General features: G+C 47.3%; 1 protein-coding gene across 1 annotated transcript in view; it reads right to left on the bottom strand.

Moving 5' to 3' along the window:
* Nucleotides 1–19,589, bottom strand: part of MAP6 (microtubule associated protein 6) — a 36,767-nt gene that overhangs the window by 7,003 nt on the left and 10,175 nt on the right. The window contains exons 2-3 of the mRNA XM_042839596.1: nucleotides 5,307–5,520; nucleotides 4,072–4,268 (exon numbers count right to left, since the gene is read on the bottom strand). Coding sequence (XP_042695530.1) covers nucleotides 4,072–4,268; nucleotides 5,307–5,520 — 411 coding nt within the window. The remainder of the gene's footprint in view (nucleotides 1–4,071; nucleotides 4,269–5,306; nucleotides 5,521–19,589) is intronic.

Here is a 19,589-nt window from a genome sequence, read left to right as displayed (position 1 = left end):
GCCATGGGTGCAGAGAAAATGAAAGCAAACTACCTGCTCCGTCCACACGACTTCACTGTCCATCTTCACCTTTGCAAACGCTTAGCTCTCGGGTCAGCCTAGGCTGAGGGTAGCAGCCCTCTAAAGGGAGCCAGGCCGCAACAGCTCAGTTGTCCCTACGGCAGGCATGGAAGTGGCAGCTCTAGCAACACAAATCTGATTATGATTGGAAGGGTATTCCACTTAACTGTGCTTCTTATCGAGAAAACAAGATCAAGGAGGTGGTATTCGTCTTTAGCATTTATTTATCATTGGAAAAAAAACCCTTTGAGCAAGCAAAGATCACAAGCACGTCACAATCAATTGGCTATACATTAATTTGTGTGTGTGTGTGTGTGTGTGTGAGTGTGTGTGTCATTCTCATACGAACAGCAAGAATGAAAAAGCACCACGAAGAGGAGTGCTTCACACGTTACAAGAGACAACCCGTGATATGCAACCAAACCCAGGCCACAAAATATTAATTAGACACTTCCTATCTGCCTCCAAGAGGCAAGAGTTTGTGGAATTCATGGGAGCCATGTTTTCACAGCAGACGCGTTGCAAATGAAGAAGCAGGTGATCGGTGTGCAAAGCAGTCAGAAAACAGGAGCTCGGTAAGCAATTAGCACCATTTTGCAGAAAGGAGTAACAGTACAATACAGTGAAAATGAGAAAGCAAGCAACCGACAGCGTAGGAACTTTCACAGGGTAGAAAGCACGACATTGTTGGTTATTTTTTTTTCTTTTTACAAGGAAAGCAAAACATATTACAAGTTAGCGGTGAAACAGAATCAGCATCGTGGTAGCTGCAAACACAGAACAGCAGAGCGCTTTCCCAGTGGGATTGACAAGCTCAGAGTCCCAAGTGAACTTGAAACGGCAGAGATTTGGTCTCTCTTCTGATAAACCTGAGCGGGTCGGATGGGTGTAAAGTCAGTGGAAGGTTGAGCAGTGTGGGATTTCAGCCTGAGGCCTGACTGCTGCTGTTCCTGGCATCAAACGTACTAAAACTGTGTGCTCAGATGTATGCTGAAGACCTGGTGCGGATGGAGCAAAGGCCAGAATTTATAGCTCTATTTTGTGGCTACTGGAGATGGAGGCCCTGAGAGTTTCTCATTTTAATTCTGCAAAAATGCAAACCTTCCTAGGGTCATTCATCCCACCCAAAGAGGTGCCCAAAGCAGATCAATGGCTCTTGGAAGGTGTCTCCAGTGAAGGAGCTTTGGCTGGCTAACCCTTCACATCTAGCTTTGTAGCTGGATGCCACCCAAACCATCATGCATTAAGGAAATGTGAGGCCATTTTCTGACCGCTCACTGTGCGTCTTTAATGCAAACACCACGATGGATGCTGCTCATGGCGAGGAAGCAATCCTGAAGACCTGGAGTAGTTGATCCAGACCGTGGATGTGCTTGGTGTAGATGGTCTGAGCGTGGCTCTTACTGACATCTTTTGGGCAAAATTTGGTTCCCGTTGAATCAAGGGATCAATTACCACTGAATTCAAATCGGAGTGGTGGTAACTGCACTATCTCTTCAAATGTGAAACTTAGGGCCAAAAAATAATTCCAAGAATGGTTTTGCATGGTCTTTTCTTATGGCGTGGCGGGCTGTTGATAACTGTCTACACGCCTTCCTGACATTTTCTGCCTGCTGTGACACGTCATCTTCACAGCTGTTGCTATATCCTGAGACAAGAATGGACTTTACTGTAGAGTGTGAAGATGGCTGGAGCATCTAAATGCCAAGAAATCACACAGAGTCCTGGAAGCTCAGGCTCCTCTGGCCAGCTGTCCCTCGTGTGCTGGGGTGGGAAGAGCTGGGGACAGCACTCCCCTCTGCAAGCTCGATGCAAGCCTTTTGCTGAGCTGCTCTGCAGGCAGAGCTGAGCTTTGCACTCCAGCAGTGCTGCGGGGGATTCTGAGCACTCAGAAAAGCAATGGCCACTATGGACAGGTCAGCGTCTCCATGGAGCATGCACATCAAAAATGCATTACATTCGCAAAGATTTCCACAGTTTTACTTCCTGGAGGATTTCCCTGGTTTCCTCCTAAATATCGGAGGCTTAAATATATATATTTCTATATATGAATATATATTTTCCACATACACAACCTGACTAGCTCATAGCACACAGTTCTAACACAGCTAAGCTTGGAAATACACCACTGAATTCAGAACACTACACTTACTTATACTCAAAGCTTTAGGCTGTTAGCGCAAGGCAAACAGGACACATCACACAATACACTGAACTTGGCATTTATTCATTACTAAGGCCAGCAAATGTCACTATCTGTATATCACAGAGCTTATCTCCTCTTCCGAAACTTTCTTCAGCCTCGTAGCCCATCACTCATACATGTTTCCAAAAGACCCAATTCTAATGGGGAGAGATTCCAAAGCTGAGATTCTTCACCCTCTCAGCCCACCTCTTTTCCTATTAGATAGTTTCACGTCTCTAAAATATCCTAGCAGCAAGACTTTCCTCACTCCAACATCTCTACAGCAACACAATTCTGAAATTCCTCTTCTATCGCCCCCCTGTCCCACCTCCCATCTCTCTTTGTTCTTCCCAATTGTCTGCTCTCTGAAAGTTTCTGCGTCTTAGGATGGAAACACAGAACTGCAAAAATAAGGAAGGATATCTTGACTTGCACCCTCTCTGTGCAGTTGCTACGGGAGAGTTTCACAGCTCAGTTTGATCAGATCATAGCTAATCCTGATATATTTAAGACCAGATTCCAAGAGTTACGCAGCAAATTTGGATTGGGACCACACCTCACCCGGCTCCCACTGGCTCTATGACCCAAATTCTGGAGTGTGCTATGCCAGTCTGGCCCACCAGCATGTGGAAATCTGCCCGATCTCCTCAACATGTGAGTGCTGGCCTACTTTGTACTCACTAACAAAAGGTCCCACTCTGCTTGTAGCTTCCAGACTAGTCTTGCTGGGAACAGTAAATAGCACTGAAAACCTGAGATCCTGCTTGAAGGCACTCTGAGGATCCCAGCAACTGGCTTATGGTCCTGGTAGGGTGCTTACAAGCCAGCATGAGCTTCAACAGCCAGAGTCCAAATAACAGAGTCTGTTGGCTCCAGCCAACCTAGGAGAGTCATTCCTTTCTACCCCTTGGAAAGTCACATTTGCAAATGAAACCTTGTTCTGGAATCTAGCTCTGACTACTGGCACTGCAGGAGTAAAGAAAAACAGACCAAGATTCAACTCAAACCAGAGACAATAAAAAAGATGCACATCCTAAGGGAAACAATTGGGAAGAACTGCCTGCAGATAACCTGGTCTGAGCAGCCACGCACTCGGGACGTCCCCAAGTGACCTCAACGCCTTCCCTCACTCCTATCTTGTATCAAGGCCTTCAAGTGGTTCTGATGAGCGAAGTTGCCCTGATGCAACAACATCTATCACAGCTACGCCAGGGGATGATTTGGCCCTTTATGTGCAATGGGATCTCCTTCCCCATTGCTGGAGCAAAACTCCAACTGGTGTCACCAGGAGAAGTGGCTCTTGGCCACACCACCACCTCTAATGGATTGATAGCAAACCACAGCACTGCGTATGAACTTTGGTTCTCTCCACGTTCGAAGGCCTGCTGACACCAGTGGGAGATGACCAAGCCTAATCCCAAAAAGGGCTTCATGGGGTGAGAGCACAGCCCCCTGGCAGCACACTGAAGGACCAAGGACAGGACAGGCTGTTGGACACAATGGCTGACCCATCACCTCCATCTCCTGCAATCCTCACGCATTCCCACATCCCTCCTGCGCTCATCCTCACTCTGTGCAGAGCCGTGTTGTGCAGGCAAAGCAGAACAACCTGACCTCAGAAACAAGGATTCGCTAATCCTCCTTGGAAATAAAACAGAAAAGCTTCTAATACAATCAGAACAAAAAGCAGATTAGAAGCCTCTAATTAATTTTGTGGCCTTTATTTAATCAAAGGAAAAAAAAAAAAAAAAAGAAAAAGAAAAGAGAAAAGGAAAGGAAGGAGGAAAAGAAAAAAGAGAAAGAAAGGAAAGTGCAGTGACATTTACTCTTTTGCCTCAGCCAGTTTATTGTTCATCTCTTTACTTTTCTCCTTGTCCTCTGGCTTTGCTGTGTTGGAGGTCTCGGCGCTCTTTTTCTTGGCAGCCCGTCCAGATGCAATCTGCTTGTCTTTGGCCTTTTTCAAGGGTTTATGGCTTGCTGTGGTCTTTTTTGGTTTGGAAGGCTTTACGCTAGGCTTTTCGACCTGCATGGAGAGTGAAAGGCCAAACAACACAGAGACAGAGAGAGAGGGAGAGAGAGACACAAGGACAGGCGGAAAACAGGATTTAGATGAGAGCCACTGTGAATGTTGTTTATCTATTCTATTCTATCTTAGCTATGCCCTGCCATGAAGGGAGGGGAGCAGTTCTCTGTCTTCAGGAGGGCTTTGCAAGCCCCAAAGGGCTGTTTTTCTGAGTTGAAAGCCAAAAAACAATGCTCAGGACAAAGAGGCAGGTACAAATCCAAGTTACCTGGGGATGGTTGGGGTGCAGGACACTGAGTGGCATCTGAGCCAAGTCTACAGCTTGTCCTGCATCCATCTGTTTCTAAAGCCCCTAAAGTAGGAGAGATCACTTCAAAATGAAGTAGGAGCAGAAGTTTTAAGTTCTTCCATGCTGGCCTTGCTATCCCACCATGACCTCACGAATCCAAGCAGTCACAAACTCTGGGAAGGAAAATGATCCCAGGCTTAAAACTGAATCCATTTACACGCAAATCCTCTGCTACTTGGAGAACAGAGACTAGGTGAGATTTCAGCCCGAGCCCTCCTTGACACATCCTCCATCTAACCAAAGCACAAAGGGCTGAACATCAGGATCTGTGGAGCTCTCTGTGTTAACTGCAGATGAAGATCTGGCTCTTACCAGGTTGTTCCTGGGATAAAGTGTAACGTGATGTGTCAATAGCTTTAGAGGGAAAAAGAGAAAGCCATCTGGATTAATGACCTGGGAAATAACAAAGCCAAATACAGTTCATTTGGACCCTACCCTCACTTTCGTACAGTTTTGATTCCCAAGTACATCAACCTACCTCAGACCCCAGCTGCAGAACTAGCTGACCTTTAACATCCCTTCCTATCCAAACCACTCTAAGCCAGCCCTGAGGATGCACCCACTGGACAGAAATGGAGATGCCACATAAGAGGAACAAACACAAACGGTGCTCAGCCCAACCTTACTGTGTTGGACACGTCCTACCAGGAGCAGGGGTGGTCCTGGGACCCTTCTGCTGTGTTCCTCACCTTTGGAGGTTCTTTGTAAGGTTCGCTGTAGAGAGTGCGTATCCTTCTGCGCTCCAGGAATTTGTTATCAGCTGGAGCAGGCTTACTGGTTTCCCCCTTGAACTGAGCGCTGTAACTGGTTTCGTGGGTCATTTTCTCCTCTGGAGGCTTGTACTGGGCCTTCGCTTTTATAGCCTTCACGGGCTTGACGTCTATCCAAGGTCTGAACTCATTTCTGAAGATCAAGAAAGAAAAGGTTTCGTGAGTCAAAGAAAGGGGAGTGGGAACAAAACCCAGCAAGATCTAATGGAAGGGGTTTTGCCCTTAAGCTTTCACTCCATTAGGCAAAATCCAAATGGAATTTGATCTGTAGAAATCAGCAAGTCCCAGGCACTGCACAACCCATACCTACTTCTGTTTGAAACCACGGATGCTTTGTTGGCTGTACAGCATCACCTCCTCACTGAAGCTACCTGCAAACAGCTCCTGACCCCCACAGGGTGGAAAAAACTATTTAGACAAGAAACATTAAAACCCGTGTTCTGCTCCATGCTGTTGGCAACTCAACACTTCTCAACAACCTTCCCCAGAAGCAGAGGGGAAGAGTGAGGAAACAAAATTTCCTGTAGCTCACCCCTTACCCTGTAAGCAGTGAAGTGCATCGCATCTATATTTCACCAAGTTATGTTCAGCAACTTTTGTCAGCTCTGTGAAGGAGTAATAAAAGAGCTGTCCCTGATGCAAACTCAAGCAGATGAGGTAATGCAATATTTATAATGTATTGTGAGCAATGCCTTCTTCGTTATTAGCTGAAGGTGAATTCCAGAGTTACTGAAAATACATTAGTCCTTCCTTTGGACAGAGCTGCAGCCTTCTGAGAACACAACTAAACAAAAACAAAAGCATTTTTCAAAGGTCTTTAGAATCTGCTGTACACGTTCTGTTCCCCACTTTTCTCTTGCGTTTTTCAGTTCTTCCCCACAGAGCACCACCACCTCTGTGGTTCTGAAGCAAACCATTTCATTTTGTCTCTAAAAACTATCATTCATCAGAGAACGGAGATGGAGAAGCCCCATTCATCAGAGAATGGAGATGCCCCAGCGTGTGGCTGCGTTAGATAGGTTGTGCAGACATTGCATCACCACAGAATGATAGGATGGCCTGGGTTGAAAGGACCACAATGGTCATCTATCTTCAACTCCCCTGCTGTTACAGGGTTGCCAGCCAACAGACCAGGCTGCCCAGAGCCACAGTCCCTTCAGGTCCTGAAGACTCCAGCACAAGCTCCAGGAGTTACTCCAAAAGCAGTGGCAGAAGCCCTCTGCAAAAGAGTGGTTTTTCCTTGGAGAATAAAGCTCTGTTCTTAATGTTGTGACCTGTGAGGCAAGAGGAGGTTGCAGACTCTGTCCCTGCCATTTAATGCCCCATAGGATGCATCACCGAGCCCCACTGCAGGGTACTATGTCCCTGCCAGTCAGTCCTTCCCTTAACAGCTCTGAGCATCTTAATCAGCTTCAACCAAATCTGACAACTGGTCCCACAGATCCTCAGCTTTTACTTTAATAAAAGTCGGCAGCTGGACTGAGGCCAAAGGCTCAGGAAAGCTTTAATACACGCACACTCCTCCTTCAATTAATGGAATGCCTACATTAAGGACTCACCACTTCTGCAGGATGTCCTTGTATTTAACACAGACACAAAGCCTGCAGAGCCCAGAGAACCTTTCCTATCCCAGAGGTGGGAGACCGCTTTAGGGTGACCTGGATGGCTCCTTGGGCTCACTTAGACACTTATATCTATGAAACAATTTCCACATCCATCTCTCCACCCTTCCTTAGTTTTGATTCCAGATACATCTATCTTTTCCCCCAATTTCTTCACATCTCTCCCTCATCTGTTACTGTTAAGCCCTTCTTGTGCTTGGGATAATAGAGCAACAGGGCCAGAGATGCTGCCTGCATGAAGGATGCTATTCTTCATGGAACTGTGTTGCACTGAACAGAAGCACATGAATGGGCTCATCTGTGTCCCCTCGGCTGCCGTTCACCAAATGTCACCCATTCATCTACAGATATCCCTCTGCAGCCCATTGTTAAAACACCTCTCCCAAACAAAGGCTTGATAAAAAAGGATTGGAAACATCTGTAAAGAACTGGATTAAAATGTGGTTTTACTGATAACGTCCAGCTGCAGCTCCTAAAGAAGATAGGAAGCTTCTTTCTAAGACCCACTTTTGGTCCATAAGTAGATTACATTTTCAATTGCTTTTAAAGGAAACAAAATCATACAATATTTCTCCAAGTTCAAGTCTGTCTGTCACTCAGATCCCTTCCTAGCAACTTCTGAACCCGTTCAATCTTTTCAATTGCACTTGCAGCAGAAAGCCCAGAGCTGAAAATTACAATACACTGAATTACAATTCAGTGTACACACTGAACACAATAAACACCCAAATGGTGTTCTTCAGCTGAGGGAATGCCAGCTAAAATTCATTTTCCTACTCATTTTCAGGCCATGGACAGGTGGTCAACCAACCCATATGTACCAACAAGCCAACCAGTAAACCTGAGCTATCGCTTATGGCATCCAACAAATGGCTAAGAGACAAAGGATGGAGGCAGCAGATCCATGCACATAGGAGCTGGACTTTAAGGACGGAAGACAAGCCAGGATTTGTTCATTCTGCTGCTCACAGAAAGCTTGGAAGCAGCATGACCGTGTTTGTTACCATAGCGTCTGGCATCCTCATTATGCACAGCATTGTGCAAACACACAGAAAGAGAGGATGCTCCTGGAAAGCCCAAGATCTCCACAGACAAGACAGACACACGGGAAAAAGGGCTGCCAAAATGCTAAAGCGGGAGATCAAGCGTGGAGCTGAGCTGTGGTGTCTGCAGTGCTACAACCCATCTTACTACTGCTGCACTACGCCACAGCCGGTCCCTGCAAGCACAAGTGAGAGCACAGACCATGCTGTCATGGAGCCTTACCATGCCTGGTGTGCACCAGCTGCTCTCTGCTGGGACCACCCTCATGCACTGAGTGTGCCCAGTTCTGCATTTCTGCTATCTAGAGCAAAGGCTCATCTACTACAGCTGTAGTGCAGCACACTGATCTCAGTGCCTATCTTCATAAAGCCATAGAATCACAGCATGGCCTGGGTTGCAAAGGAGCTCAATGCTCATCCAGCTCCAAGCCCTGCTGTGTGCAGGTCGCCAAGCAGCAGCCCAGGCTGCCCAGAGCCACATCCAGCCTGGCCTTGAATGCCTGCAGGGATGGGGCATCCACAGCCTCCTTGGGCAAGTGTAACAGACACAGGCTATTCTGTGCTGGTTGTGTAAGTGCCCAGAAATCTCACTGTGGTTCGTTGCTGTGACCAGAATCACAGAACCACAGAATACCCCGAATCAGAAGGGAGCCACAGGGATCACAGAGCCCAACCCCAGCCCCACACAGCACCCCCAGATCCCCAACCCTGTGGCTGACAGCGGTGTCCCAATGCCCCCTGAGCTTTGGCAGATCGGGGCTGTGCCCACTGCTCTCCAGCTCTGGTGTCTCCCCATCACATTGATGTGATCTCCCCATCACATCCACAGTGTCACCACAAGCTCGTGTTGTCCCAGTGGTGCATGGCATTGTTGCACGCTCCTCCAGCAGTCACACTGTGAGACCCCGTGCTCTCAGGGATTATATCCTTTGAACACTGATATGCTCCATACAGGAACAAAGAATTGAGAGCAAAAGCAGCAGCTCAGAGCCTGGGCTTTTGGATTCTTGCACTAGTAGAGGTGCCCGTCGTCTGAAGTATTGTACTGGCTGTTCCTGAAGCAGTAAAACTACCCTAGCATAGAGAAAGGGAACACCTCAGGACTATTCAACATCCCTATTACCCACAGGGTGCCAAAAACTTGCAAATTCCAGCTGCAGGCTGCAGTGAGCACTGAAAATGTTATCCTTCCCTGCTGCAAGAATCATAGAATCACACAGGTTGGAAAAGCCCTCCCAGATCCCCAACCCCAACCCACCTCCAAAATGCCCCCTGCCCACGTCCCTCAGTGCCACATCCCCATGGTTCTGAACACCCCCATGGACGGTGACCCCACTCCTTGTGCAGCTGTGCCACTGCATCACCACTCTTTGGATTAGAAATTTCCCCTAATATCCAACCTGACCCTCTCCTGGAGCAACTTAAGGCCATTACTTCTCATCCTATCACCGGTGACCCGTTGGTTCTAGGATCTCCACTCCTAGAAGAGTCTGGAAGAGCACAGAGCTCAACCTTAAAAGAAAAGCCCTCTGCTCACACTGCGTGGTGAGACATGAGTCTGGGCTGCTGTCAGTGTGGCCATACCCAACATGCCCAGTTCTGCTTTCTTTGCTGCTCCTCATTTTGCTGAGGAAGTTTTGAAGCATTGCTATCTCGGCACAGCATGAAAGGGCTGAGCTGAAATAGCAGCAAACTCCGGGTCTCCCGATTTTCTGCCCATCTCTGAGCCTCATAAAGAATAATCAGAATCAATCAGGAACTCAATGCTGACCTCAAATGGAAATCGAAATTAAACTCACCAACAAAACAAGATGCTGTGAGACATCAGATGACCTCTTGCAAAACAAATGCGGCAGGAAAAACTCTAGTGGGGATAATGGGAGTTTAACCATCTCCAGATGAGAAGGCACCTTGCAAATCAGCAGGTGCAGATCATCTTAGGGCATCTGGGTGGTTGGTTGCTTCCAGCAGAAGGAGGATGGAAGGGGAAACAGGGTCAGGTTGAACCCCTTCAAAAAGGACTTTAAGGAGAGGTTCCATTTGCTCCAAATCAGCCCACGATGCTGAATGAATTCTGTTGATGGCAGTTCTCTTGGTGCTGACCCAAACTGATTCCCTCCTCCCACTGTGCAAGTATGAAAGGAATGGCACAGGCCAAGGAGATGGGGAACTTCCCCAAAGGGAGATCTCCAGCTTAATCTGAAAAATGGCAGCTCAGCCCCAAATGGAAAAGAGCCCACTGAAAAACAAAATCCCTTTGTAAAACGTTTGGCCTGAAAGGCTCAATTCGCTCTAAAATCAAACATTAACTTACTTCTTGAGTTTCTTTAGTTCTCTTCCATCCCATTTGTTTGGCTCATTCTGACCAGGATGACATGAAATGACAATGAATACCACTATGAAAGTGTTGCAGAAGGAATATTTCAGAACATCACGTTTTTCTTTAACGCTCCTCTAAAGAAAAAGAAGTGAAAAAATACACATTTTGGCCAAATTAAGTACTGCATTATTCTGGGATTCTCAATCTTGCCTCTCTCAAATTCCAGCTTTTGAGAAGCTGTTATTTCTCCCAAGTGTTTTCCAGCTCCCTCCTTTCTTTTAACATAGGAAAAGAATATCCATTGGAGTGAAAGAATGGAAAACCTACAAACAAGGACAAAGCTTGGTCAGCCTCTGGAACACACAGCTAAAGAATGTCACCGAAGTGCAGCAGGTGATGAGGTTTAATGAAGTCCTGACTGTAGAGATGGACGTTGAGAATATTTAGAGTTATCAAAGGAAATTTCAGCCACACGTTCATAGAATCATGGGACCTTTAAGGTTGGAAAAGCCCTCCGAAATCCCCCAGCCCAATCCCAGCCCACCCCCACCGTGCCCACTGCCCAGTGCACCGAGTCTGCAGCTCTTATGTGTGTGCTTAAAGACAGCTTTATCCTCTAATGCCCACGCCATCATTTCGTACACAATAATTTACTGTAAAGCTGCGCTGGGAAGTGTGAATGGTGTCATGAAGCTCCTGGTGCCCGAGGAGGGGTGAAAATCCATATATCCCTGGGTAAGGCTTGTCACGTACAGCACTGGTAGAGAAGAGAGGAATGTGCTGAGCCTCCAGCCGGGTGACTCCAACAGCAGCTGAAGCAGGCAGTGAGCAAGACATGATTAACGAAAGGCATGAAGTCAAGTCTTCTGGCAGAACAGAACCATGCTGCAATCCATTTATGAAAGCAGCTCGAATCAGCAGCCTACAAATCATGGGTATTGCACTGCCCGAGGGCCATGTAGCGTGGTTTTCCAAGGATGCAGAAATATTGCTCATGTTCAAAATGTCCCAAATATACGTCTGAAGGGGACGGTGAACACTGCAAAGGGCCAAGAAGCTAAAAGAGTCACAGAGCTGCTGAAGACCAACTCAAATGCTAACAGCCCTGGCATTGCTCATGCCTTGGGATAGAGATATCCAAGACTTTCTGTAAGGAACAATCAGTCTCGGGACACTGAGCAATGTGGAGAGGTCCAGCTATGATAGAAAAGGGTGAGCTGGACCTTAAATTCAGAGCAGAGGGCACATCTGGGCACCCACGGCCCACTTACTTGTGTGCCAACACTCCAGTGATCACCTCTGGAGAAAGATATCAGGAGATCCCACTGTTCAAATGCAAAATGTTCATCTAGAGGTCTGGGAACCCAACAGCTTTGAGACCTCAGGAACCCCCCTGGAACCTCATAACCTCACAGAGACTTGCTAGTTTATTCCTGCCTGAATTTCCCTTGATGTTACAAGCTCATGGGTTCTGCTGAGGAAGGGGTAAAGGGAAGAAAATGTGAAAACAATACCGGGTTTCTAATAATCTTATTTGCAATCCAACTCAACACAACTCCAACACTCCCTTTGTAACAGCTGGCTTTCCCAAGGGTCTAAAAGGTGACTGCCCACAACATGCCTCATTCCACTGGGAGACCCAAAGCCAAAGCCCCATTTCCATTCAAACAGGAAGATGAGGCATGCTCTCAGTAACCCATCCTGGCAACCACAGCCATATCCTACACCAAGCTGTGACACCAACAGTCCACATGTTGGCCATACCTTCTGGAAGCTGCTGTGCTGTCACTGCACATGCTCCAGCCTCTGAAGTCACTGAATTTAATGCCACTGTGGTGAAGGCTGCTGAGAAAAGTTCCTGGGGTGATCACAGCCTGGCATTTCTGAACAAGCCTGCAGAAATAACCCATCTGTAAATGTCATGTTCACCCCTGGAAAATGGGTCAGGGCCAGGACGGAATGCTGCTGACATCCTCCTTAGTGGGCTGTATGGCTATTCTCCAGCTGGTTGGAGCAAGAGTGGTGTCAGTTCAGCAAAACGCTTTACTCTGCACATGGTGGCTTTCTGCTGCTCCTTACACGTAAATACAAGCATCCTCAATCACAGTGTGGCAGACCACATTGGAAAAGCTGTATGTGAATCTACAGTGTGAATTTTAAGAAGGGAACCTAGCTCAGCAAGATATGCTACCTGAGGTTGAGTAAAATGAAGCTTTTTGGGTCAAGCAAAGCAATTCAGGTTGGATATTAGGAAAAACTTCTCCCAAAGAGTGCCATTCAGGCACTGGAATGGGCTGACAATGAGGTGGGAGAGTCACTGCCCATGGAGGTGCTCCGTGGGCAACACTGGCAGACAGTTGGATTAGATGGTCTTAGAAGTCTTTTCTAACCTTAATGATTCTATAATTGCATTTCATGAACCCATAGTAAGATCAGTCCACCCAGAGATCCAGCAGCAGGATGGGGTAGGAATCCAAAGGCCTTTCAGCAAGGATGGGCCAGGATGAAGAGCTGCTGAGGGAGTCCTCACCAAGTGCATTCACCTTGTGGTCCCCTGAGCAGGAGCTGCTGGGAAAACCCCCATCCTGACTTTCTGGGAAGCTCTGTCTGAAGCCCTGTAAGCTCCACGCCAGTTCCCGTTCCTGAGATCCTGGCCCTTCTCCAGCCATGCTTTAATGATGCTGCAGTTCAGCTGCATCAGAACCGCAAGGTTTGTCCTTGAGGCAAAAAGATGCAGACTGGCAGTACTGGGGATGGCAGGTAAGGTTGTATTCGAATTTGCTGAAATGATCACCCAAATCACGGTGCAGAAGAACGGGTGTTTCCAAAGGAAGGCCAGGAAATGAAATGGAAGCTCTGGCTTTCTGTTGCAGCGATGTTATTCGACTCGCTGCATGTTTCTCCTCCCTTTAGGGGATCATTACTTCCCTTCTTTCTGTGATTCTAATGCAGCTGAAAATTAGCGTTGCACTTTGATTGCCTTTCTCGTCTGCATGACAGGGTAATTGCTCACCCTGACACGGGAGCAGAAATAGATCCAGTGTTCAAGGGAATAAAGGAGGAACAGCATGCAGTTTAGACAAGCAGCTATTGGCTTGCCACTGCATCGATGACTCTGGTCATACGCTGCTCACCACAGGAAATACTACATGCCTACATCTGAATACCCTTCACATGCTATCTGTGCACCAGGTGGTCAAAGACCCAATGGTGCACATAAAAACGAAGGAATGAGTTAGTTCTCAGTTTCAGTTATGATAAAAATGCAATGCTGGTGTCAGCTTCCATGAAAGATGCAGTTACTTGATTTCAAAAGGTGTGGCCACGTAAGGACAAGTGAGAGCTTGGGTTGGGATCCCCTTGAATATCTGAAGGGGACAGACTCTTCAGCAGGGCCTGTTGTGATAGGACAAGGGATTTGAAGCCAAAGAGGGGATATTTAGATTTCCTTATTTAGATATAAGGAAGGAGTTGCATACAGTAAGGGCAGTGAGGCACAGGTTGCCCAGAGAGGTGGTGGTTCCCCATTCCTGCACACACTCGAGGTCGTGGGATGGGGCTGTGAGCACTGACGGAGCTGTGGGTGTCCCAGTTCACTGTGGTGAGTAGGACCCAATGGCCTTTAGGGGTCCTTTACAACTCAACCCTTTCTGTGATTCATAGAGGAAGCATTGAGGAAGAAGGACTACTGAGTAGAACAGCAGTGAACCAAGCCCCATGGCAAACTTCATGCCAAGAATAAACGGAATTCAAGTGTTTTTCTTGCATCAGCCTAGAGCAGTAACATGATGCCAAAAGTCCAAAGCAATGAAACCCCCAAGTACCATGTATTTCATAGACACACACAGTCATTATGGTTGGAAAAGACCTTCCAAGCTCCTCAGCCCCAACTCCAACCCATCCCACCAAGTCCACTCACTGTGTCCTTCAGTGCCACATCCCTACAGTTCTGGAACGCCTCCAGGTGCTCCTCACTCCCTGGGCAGTCTGTGCCACTGCATCACTGCTCTCTGCGAAGGAACTGTTCCTAATATCCAACCTGAACCTCCTCTGGAGCAAATTCCTTACATACTGTGCATGGCAGCAGTCTAATCTGACAGTTTATAAGGGTGGGTGGTGACAGGACAAGGGGGAATGGTTTTAAAGTGAGACAGGGGAGGTTTGGGTTGGATATGAGGAGGAATTTTCTCAGCCAGAGGGTGGTGAGGCACTGGCACAGGTTGCCCAAGGAGGCTTTGGATGCTCCATCCCTGCAGGCATTCAAGGCCAGGCTGGATGTGGCTCAGGGCAGCCTGGGCTGCTGGTTGGCGACCTGCACACAGCAGGGCTTGGAGCTGGATGAGCGCTGTGCTCCTTTGCAACCCAGGCCATTCTGTGATTCTATGATTTTATGATATCCTGGCAGAATGCCCTCCACCTTTGATGCTCCAGCCATTCACAACAGTAGATGTATCCTTGATCCCCAATGGATAGAGAAGTCTGCAGCCCAGCTTAGAAGCCAAGGTGCAGCAAGCACAGCTTCTTGTTTTCTGTTAAATCACTCAAACCTGAGTGTAGGAGGAACCAGGTATCTCCAAAGTGATCTACTTCCCCATCTCAAATTCTCCAAGCTAAAGTCTCACACGAGAGCAGAGCACACACCTATGCTTAGGCTCCCAAGTCATTTGATTTTATCCTATATTTGTCTAAGAGGTAAAAATATAGAAGATAATATATGATACAGGTGTCTTGCATAAACAACCTTTGGATGCATCTTCTGTTCTTGCAATTCAAATCCATGACACCTTACTTCATCCTCCCACAAGCCACGTCTGCAATTAATAGGGTGCAAGCAGAGCACTGTGGGTGCCCCATTCTGGAGGGCCCCAAGGCCATGGGGCAGTCTGAGCTGGGGGATACCCAGCCAGTGGCAGACTGGGGCTGGGGAAGCTCTAAGGTCCAACCCAACCACTCTATGATTCTATGAAGCCTCAGCACTGCCTTCCTACTGTGTGCACAGTTGTGTTCTCCACAGATCACCACAAATCCTTTGGCAAGAACTGTTCCAGCAGAACCTCCCTGAGCTCACTGGCTGGCAGCACGGGTGCCAGCTCCAGTATAATGTGCAATTCAGGGTAAATGGCTCCACAGCTCAATGAGCTGCATGTCCCCAGCGTGCAACCCAAGCAGGTGAAGTCAGGCATGGGGAGGAAAGCTGCACACAACATATGCGGGGTGACAACTACACAGCTACAAGTAATGCAACGTGAAGCAGACGAGTGCAAGATTAACCTACATTTGGTCTGACCACGTGCCTGTTCTGTGCCAGTGTTTGTGCACGTGTTTGAGCTTGTGGTATTTCTTTACAGGATTATTTTTTCAGCACATACGGTGAGTTGCTGGGTTTGACAGAAAGGGCTGAATTCTGCTTTCTCTTTTATGCCTTTCTGTGCAACGTAGCCATTGAGTTAAAATTCTGAGACTGCAATTACTTTTAACTGGAAGAAGCATAATAGAGATGGGTATGACACGCACAGGTGAGTCTTGGTGGAGAGTCTTGACCTCAGCATTCCAGTAGGGCACCAGCACAGGCTGCCCAGGAAGGTATCCCAGGAAAGGGGAGATGTTGCTCTTGGGGACATGGGTTAGAACAGTCACAGGTATGGGCTGCTGGTTGGACTGGATGATCTTATTGATCTTTCCAACCTTAATGATTCCATGACTCTATGATCCTATGATATAGGATGCTATGATGATGGAGCTAAGGGAAAGCACTATGGGGCTGAGTCACATTCCCCTCACCCCGACCCTTAACGGACCCAAAACTGGGGTGCAAATTTGCTTTGTGCAACAGAAAGCAGAATTTGGTGCCTATTTCTGAAGATATTACACTATTAAAACACATCATATTTAATGGAGCAACACTCAGTCCACACTGCTTATGATCTCATCTTTCCTTAGGAGCTACCCCTGCTTGCAAAAGGCACAGAAGTGGATAAGATGTAGAAAATGTGTTAAAAATGCCCTCTGTAAGCGTGGGAGCCATCAGCATCACTGGAGCATGGATGAGGTTGTGAGGGGAAGACACGCTGACTCCAGTTCCCCACCACAGGATTTGTCCCATGGTATTGGATCTGCAAACACTGGGACCACCTCAGGGGAATCTAGGAAAAGGGCAGCGTGGCAGATGGCTGCAAGGCCACATTTCCTCCTAATTAACCAAAACGAGGGCTGGCATAAATGCACAAAGCAATTAATGGTCCCACGCTGACTGCACCGAAGCTGTCACAAAATAGAAGAGCGCAAGGAGGGCTGGGGAAGCTTCGTAGATCTGCACCATCTGCAAACCCAGATCTACAAAGGTGTGCTGCTATCCCCTTCCTAAAGCAAAACCAAACCAGAAACCAACAAAAACTGGTGGAATAAAACTTAAAAGCACACGTTTACAGCTCATCTGCAATGGACAGGAAGGAGGATTTGTTATTGCTAAGCACCAACCTTTGCATGCAGCAAAGGTTTATGGCCTCTCCACTGGGCAAATAACATGCATTTGGAGAGCAGATGATGTGCAAATACTTCTTCCTTTGGAGCTGTTCCAAGCTTCCTCAAGAAATAAAGCATGCAAGGGATAAGTGTATTAAGCAGGTACTTAATTGTGAGAGGAGACCAGAGACAAAGGCACCGTCTCCAAGGCACAGCATGCGTGCTTTAAGCACAATCCTGGATTGATATTTATTGCAACTGACAGAGCAGAAAGGCTCGGGGAAAAAGCACTCTTTCCCCCTCCATAAATAATTCACCCATCGTAACAGTTCATAAAATGTTTATATTAAGTAATAATTAAATATTGCATTGCCTAAAAAAGAAAAATAACTTAGGTTGCAGCCAGGATGAAGGATGGGGAGACGTTGTTGCCCTATGGCTGCCACATTGGGTTCTCTGCTGAGTTAAAGGGGCAGTTTCCCAACAAAAGGGCTTTTCCCATTGATCTCCATGAGAGGAGAACACGGATCTCTGTTTTCACATATGGAAGTTGCGTGGTTTTCCATGCAACGGCTTTGAGCCAGGCAGGGTGGGGTCAGCAGTCCCACATTAACCCTATTAACTGCTGAGCGATGACTTTTGACTTCAAACCACCAGCTATGCACACAGGCTTCAAGCCCATTAAGGGATTATTCAGCCTTTGGTCATAGAGAAACACAAGGTCCAACATGGCATCAGCCTCCAGCACAACCTCAGCACGGGATAAAGGCTGGCAGGGAGAGCAGTGGGTGATGGCTGATAGCATCAATCAAATGTCATCACACATACACCCAGGCAACTCTTATTAAACCTTTAATTGCTTGATCCAACCTGTGCCTTGGGGAACGTAAAGAAAAACAAGCAGCTCCAAGGTCACTGCAGGCAGAAAATCAATGCAGGGAATGAATGCTAAGGACTTTCTTTCCCCTTAGTTTCAAAAAGAGGGACTGTGGAGACATCCTGCTGCCACCCTCAGTGGCCACAACATCTCTCAGCCCTGCTCCAGCAGAACACTGGGTACGTTCTTCTATTCAGCACACAAGCCCCGCTCCTCTCCATGGGATGGAGCATCCCAATGGACCTCTGCATCTCTGCAAAGACAGTTATCTGCCTCCTTCGTGCTCTGCATCCTTCCCACAATAACTGAACACCTTACCCCTCATTAGTGACCACGCTTTCTGCACTCCTCACCTCCCTGATGGACCTCCTTTGGTCCACAGCTCTGCCAAAATACAAAGCCAAATCCTGAGCAAGAGTTAACCTGAGGCTTTACTGATGTGTAAGGATGATACACCTTATGCATCACATTCCTCTACATACATACCAGTACATTACTTTTTTTGGTGTGCTTTTTTTTTTTTAATTACTACTTCCTAGACTTTCTTTTTCAATGCAATAATAATTACTGACATTTGTTTTTTGAGCTACCACTGTTATTTCTCCCTATTTATCACACCTCCATCTCTCCTGAACCGCTTCACAGCATCACAGAATGGCCTGGGTTGAAGGGAGCTCAAGGATCGCGAAGCTCCAACCCCCCACCAATGCAGGGCCACCAACCTCCCCATCTCACAGCAGCCCAGGCTGCCCAGGGCCCCATCCAACCTGGCCTTGAACACCTCCAGGGATGGACGGGGCATCACAGCCTCTCTGGGCAGCTGTTCCAGCACCTCACCACTCTCTGAGTAAAGAACTTCCCTCTTCCCATTTATTTCAGGCTGTTTCACCAATATGTCAAGATTTCTTTGACTTCCAATTCCAGCATGCAAAATGATTTCACCAGACACAAGTGATGGAGTCAGCATACAGATGAAATATAGCACTGTACAGGCAATCAGGTGGGGTAGTCCTAAAGTCCCTTTCTGTCCTTAAAAAGCTCCTATACACCATAAGGTACTGATGCTAGGGAGGTATTGTCCATGGTAACTCACAGGTAACTAGTGATCGGATGAGAGGTAATGGCTTTACATCGTGCCAGAGGTGATTCGGGTTGGATATTAGGTGAAATTCCTTCTCCAAAGAGCAGTGATGCACAGGCTGCCAAGGAATGGGGGTGGTCACCATCCCTGAAGGTGATCCAGAACTGTGAAGATGTGGCACTGTGGCACTGGGCATGGGGAGGTGGATTGGGCATGGGGATCTCGGAGGGCTTTTCCAATCTTAATGAACCTATGGGATATTTAAGATTGGTTGCATCCTATACAGAAGGGAAGAAGCAGATGTGACCCACCTGTGCAGGGTGCACGTGGTGCTGGAGCTCAATGAACACAATTGCTGGCTGAAACTGTGATGCTCCTGCAGAAACACATCCATGCTCCAAGCTGTATAGAGGGTTTTTTATTCATTGACTCCATTGAGATTCAGATCAAGCTCTTGGGACACGTCTCCAAAGCTCCACGGCCCTCACAATGGGCCATTGAGGATGAAGCAGAGGTAAGTAATGAAAATATTAAGATAGGTGTGACTGTAATAGCACTGAAAACATGTGTTCAAACACCAAGAAAAACAAGAAAAACTATCAGAGGTTGCCTTTCCCAACTGATTAAAATAAGAACTTAGTTATTTCCACCAAGGCCAGATGCTCTATGCTCTCACAGCAGGAGGAGAGTATTACAGCTGCAGCACATTACATACAGTCAAGGAGTCAAGGATTTAGTTATGGACTCATGGAATCAAGCAGCCATGGAATCATGGAGCCATTGAGCCAAGGAGTCAT

Source organism: Centrocercus urophasianus, unplaced genomic scaffold (assembly GCF_019232065.1).
Source record: "Centrocercus urophasianus isolate 14NV4802_14NV808 unplaced genomic scaffold, USGS_Curo_1.0 seq_99, whole genome shotgun sequence".
Lineage (NCBI taxonomy): Eukaryota > Metazoa > Chordata > Aves > Galliformes > Phasianidae > Centrocercus > Centrocercus urophasianus.
The sequence above is the reverse complement of the archived record's forward strand: the minus strand, read 5'-3'. Positions and strand labels throughout refer to the sequence as shown.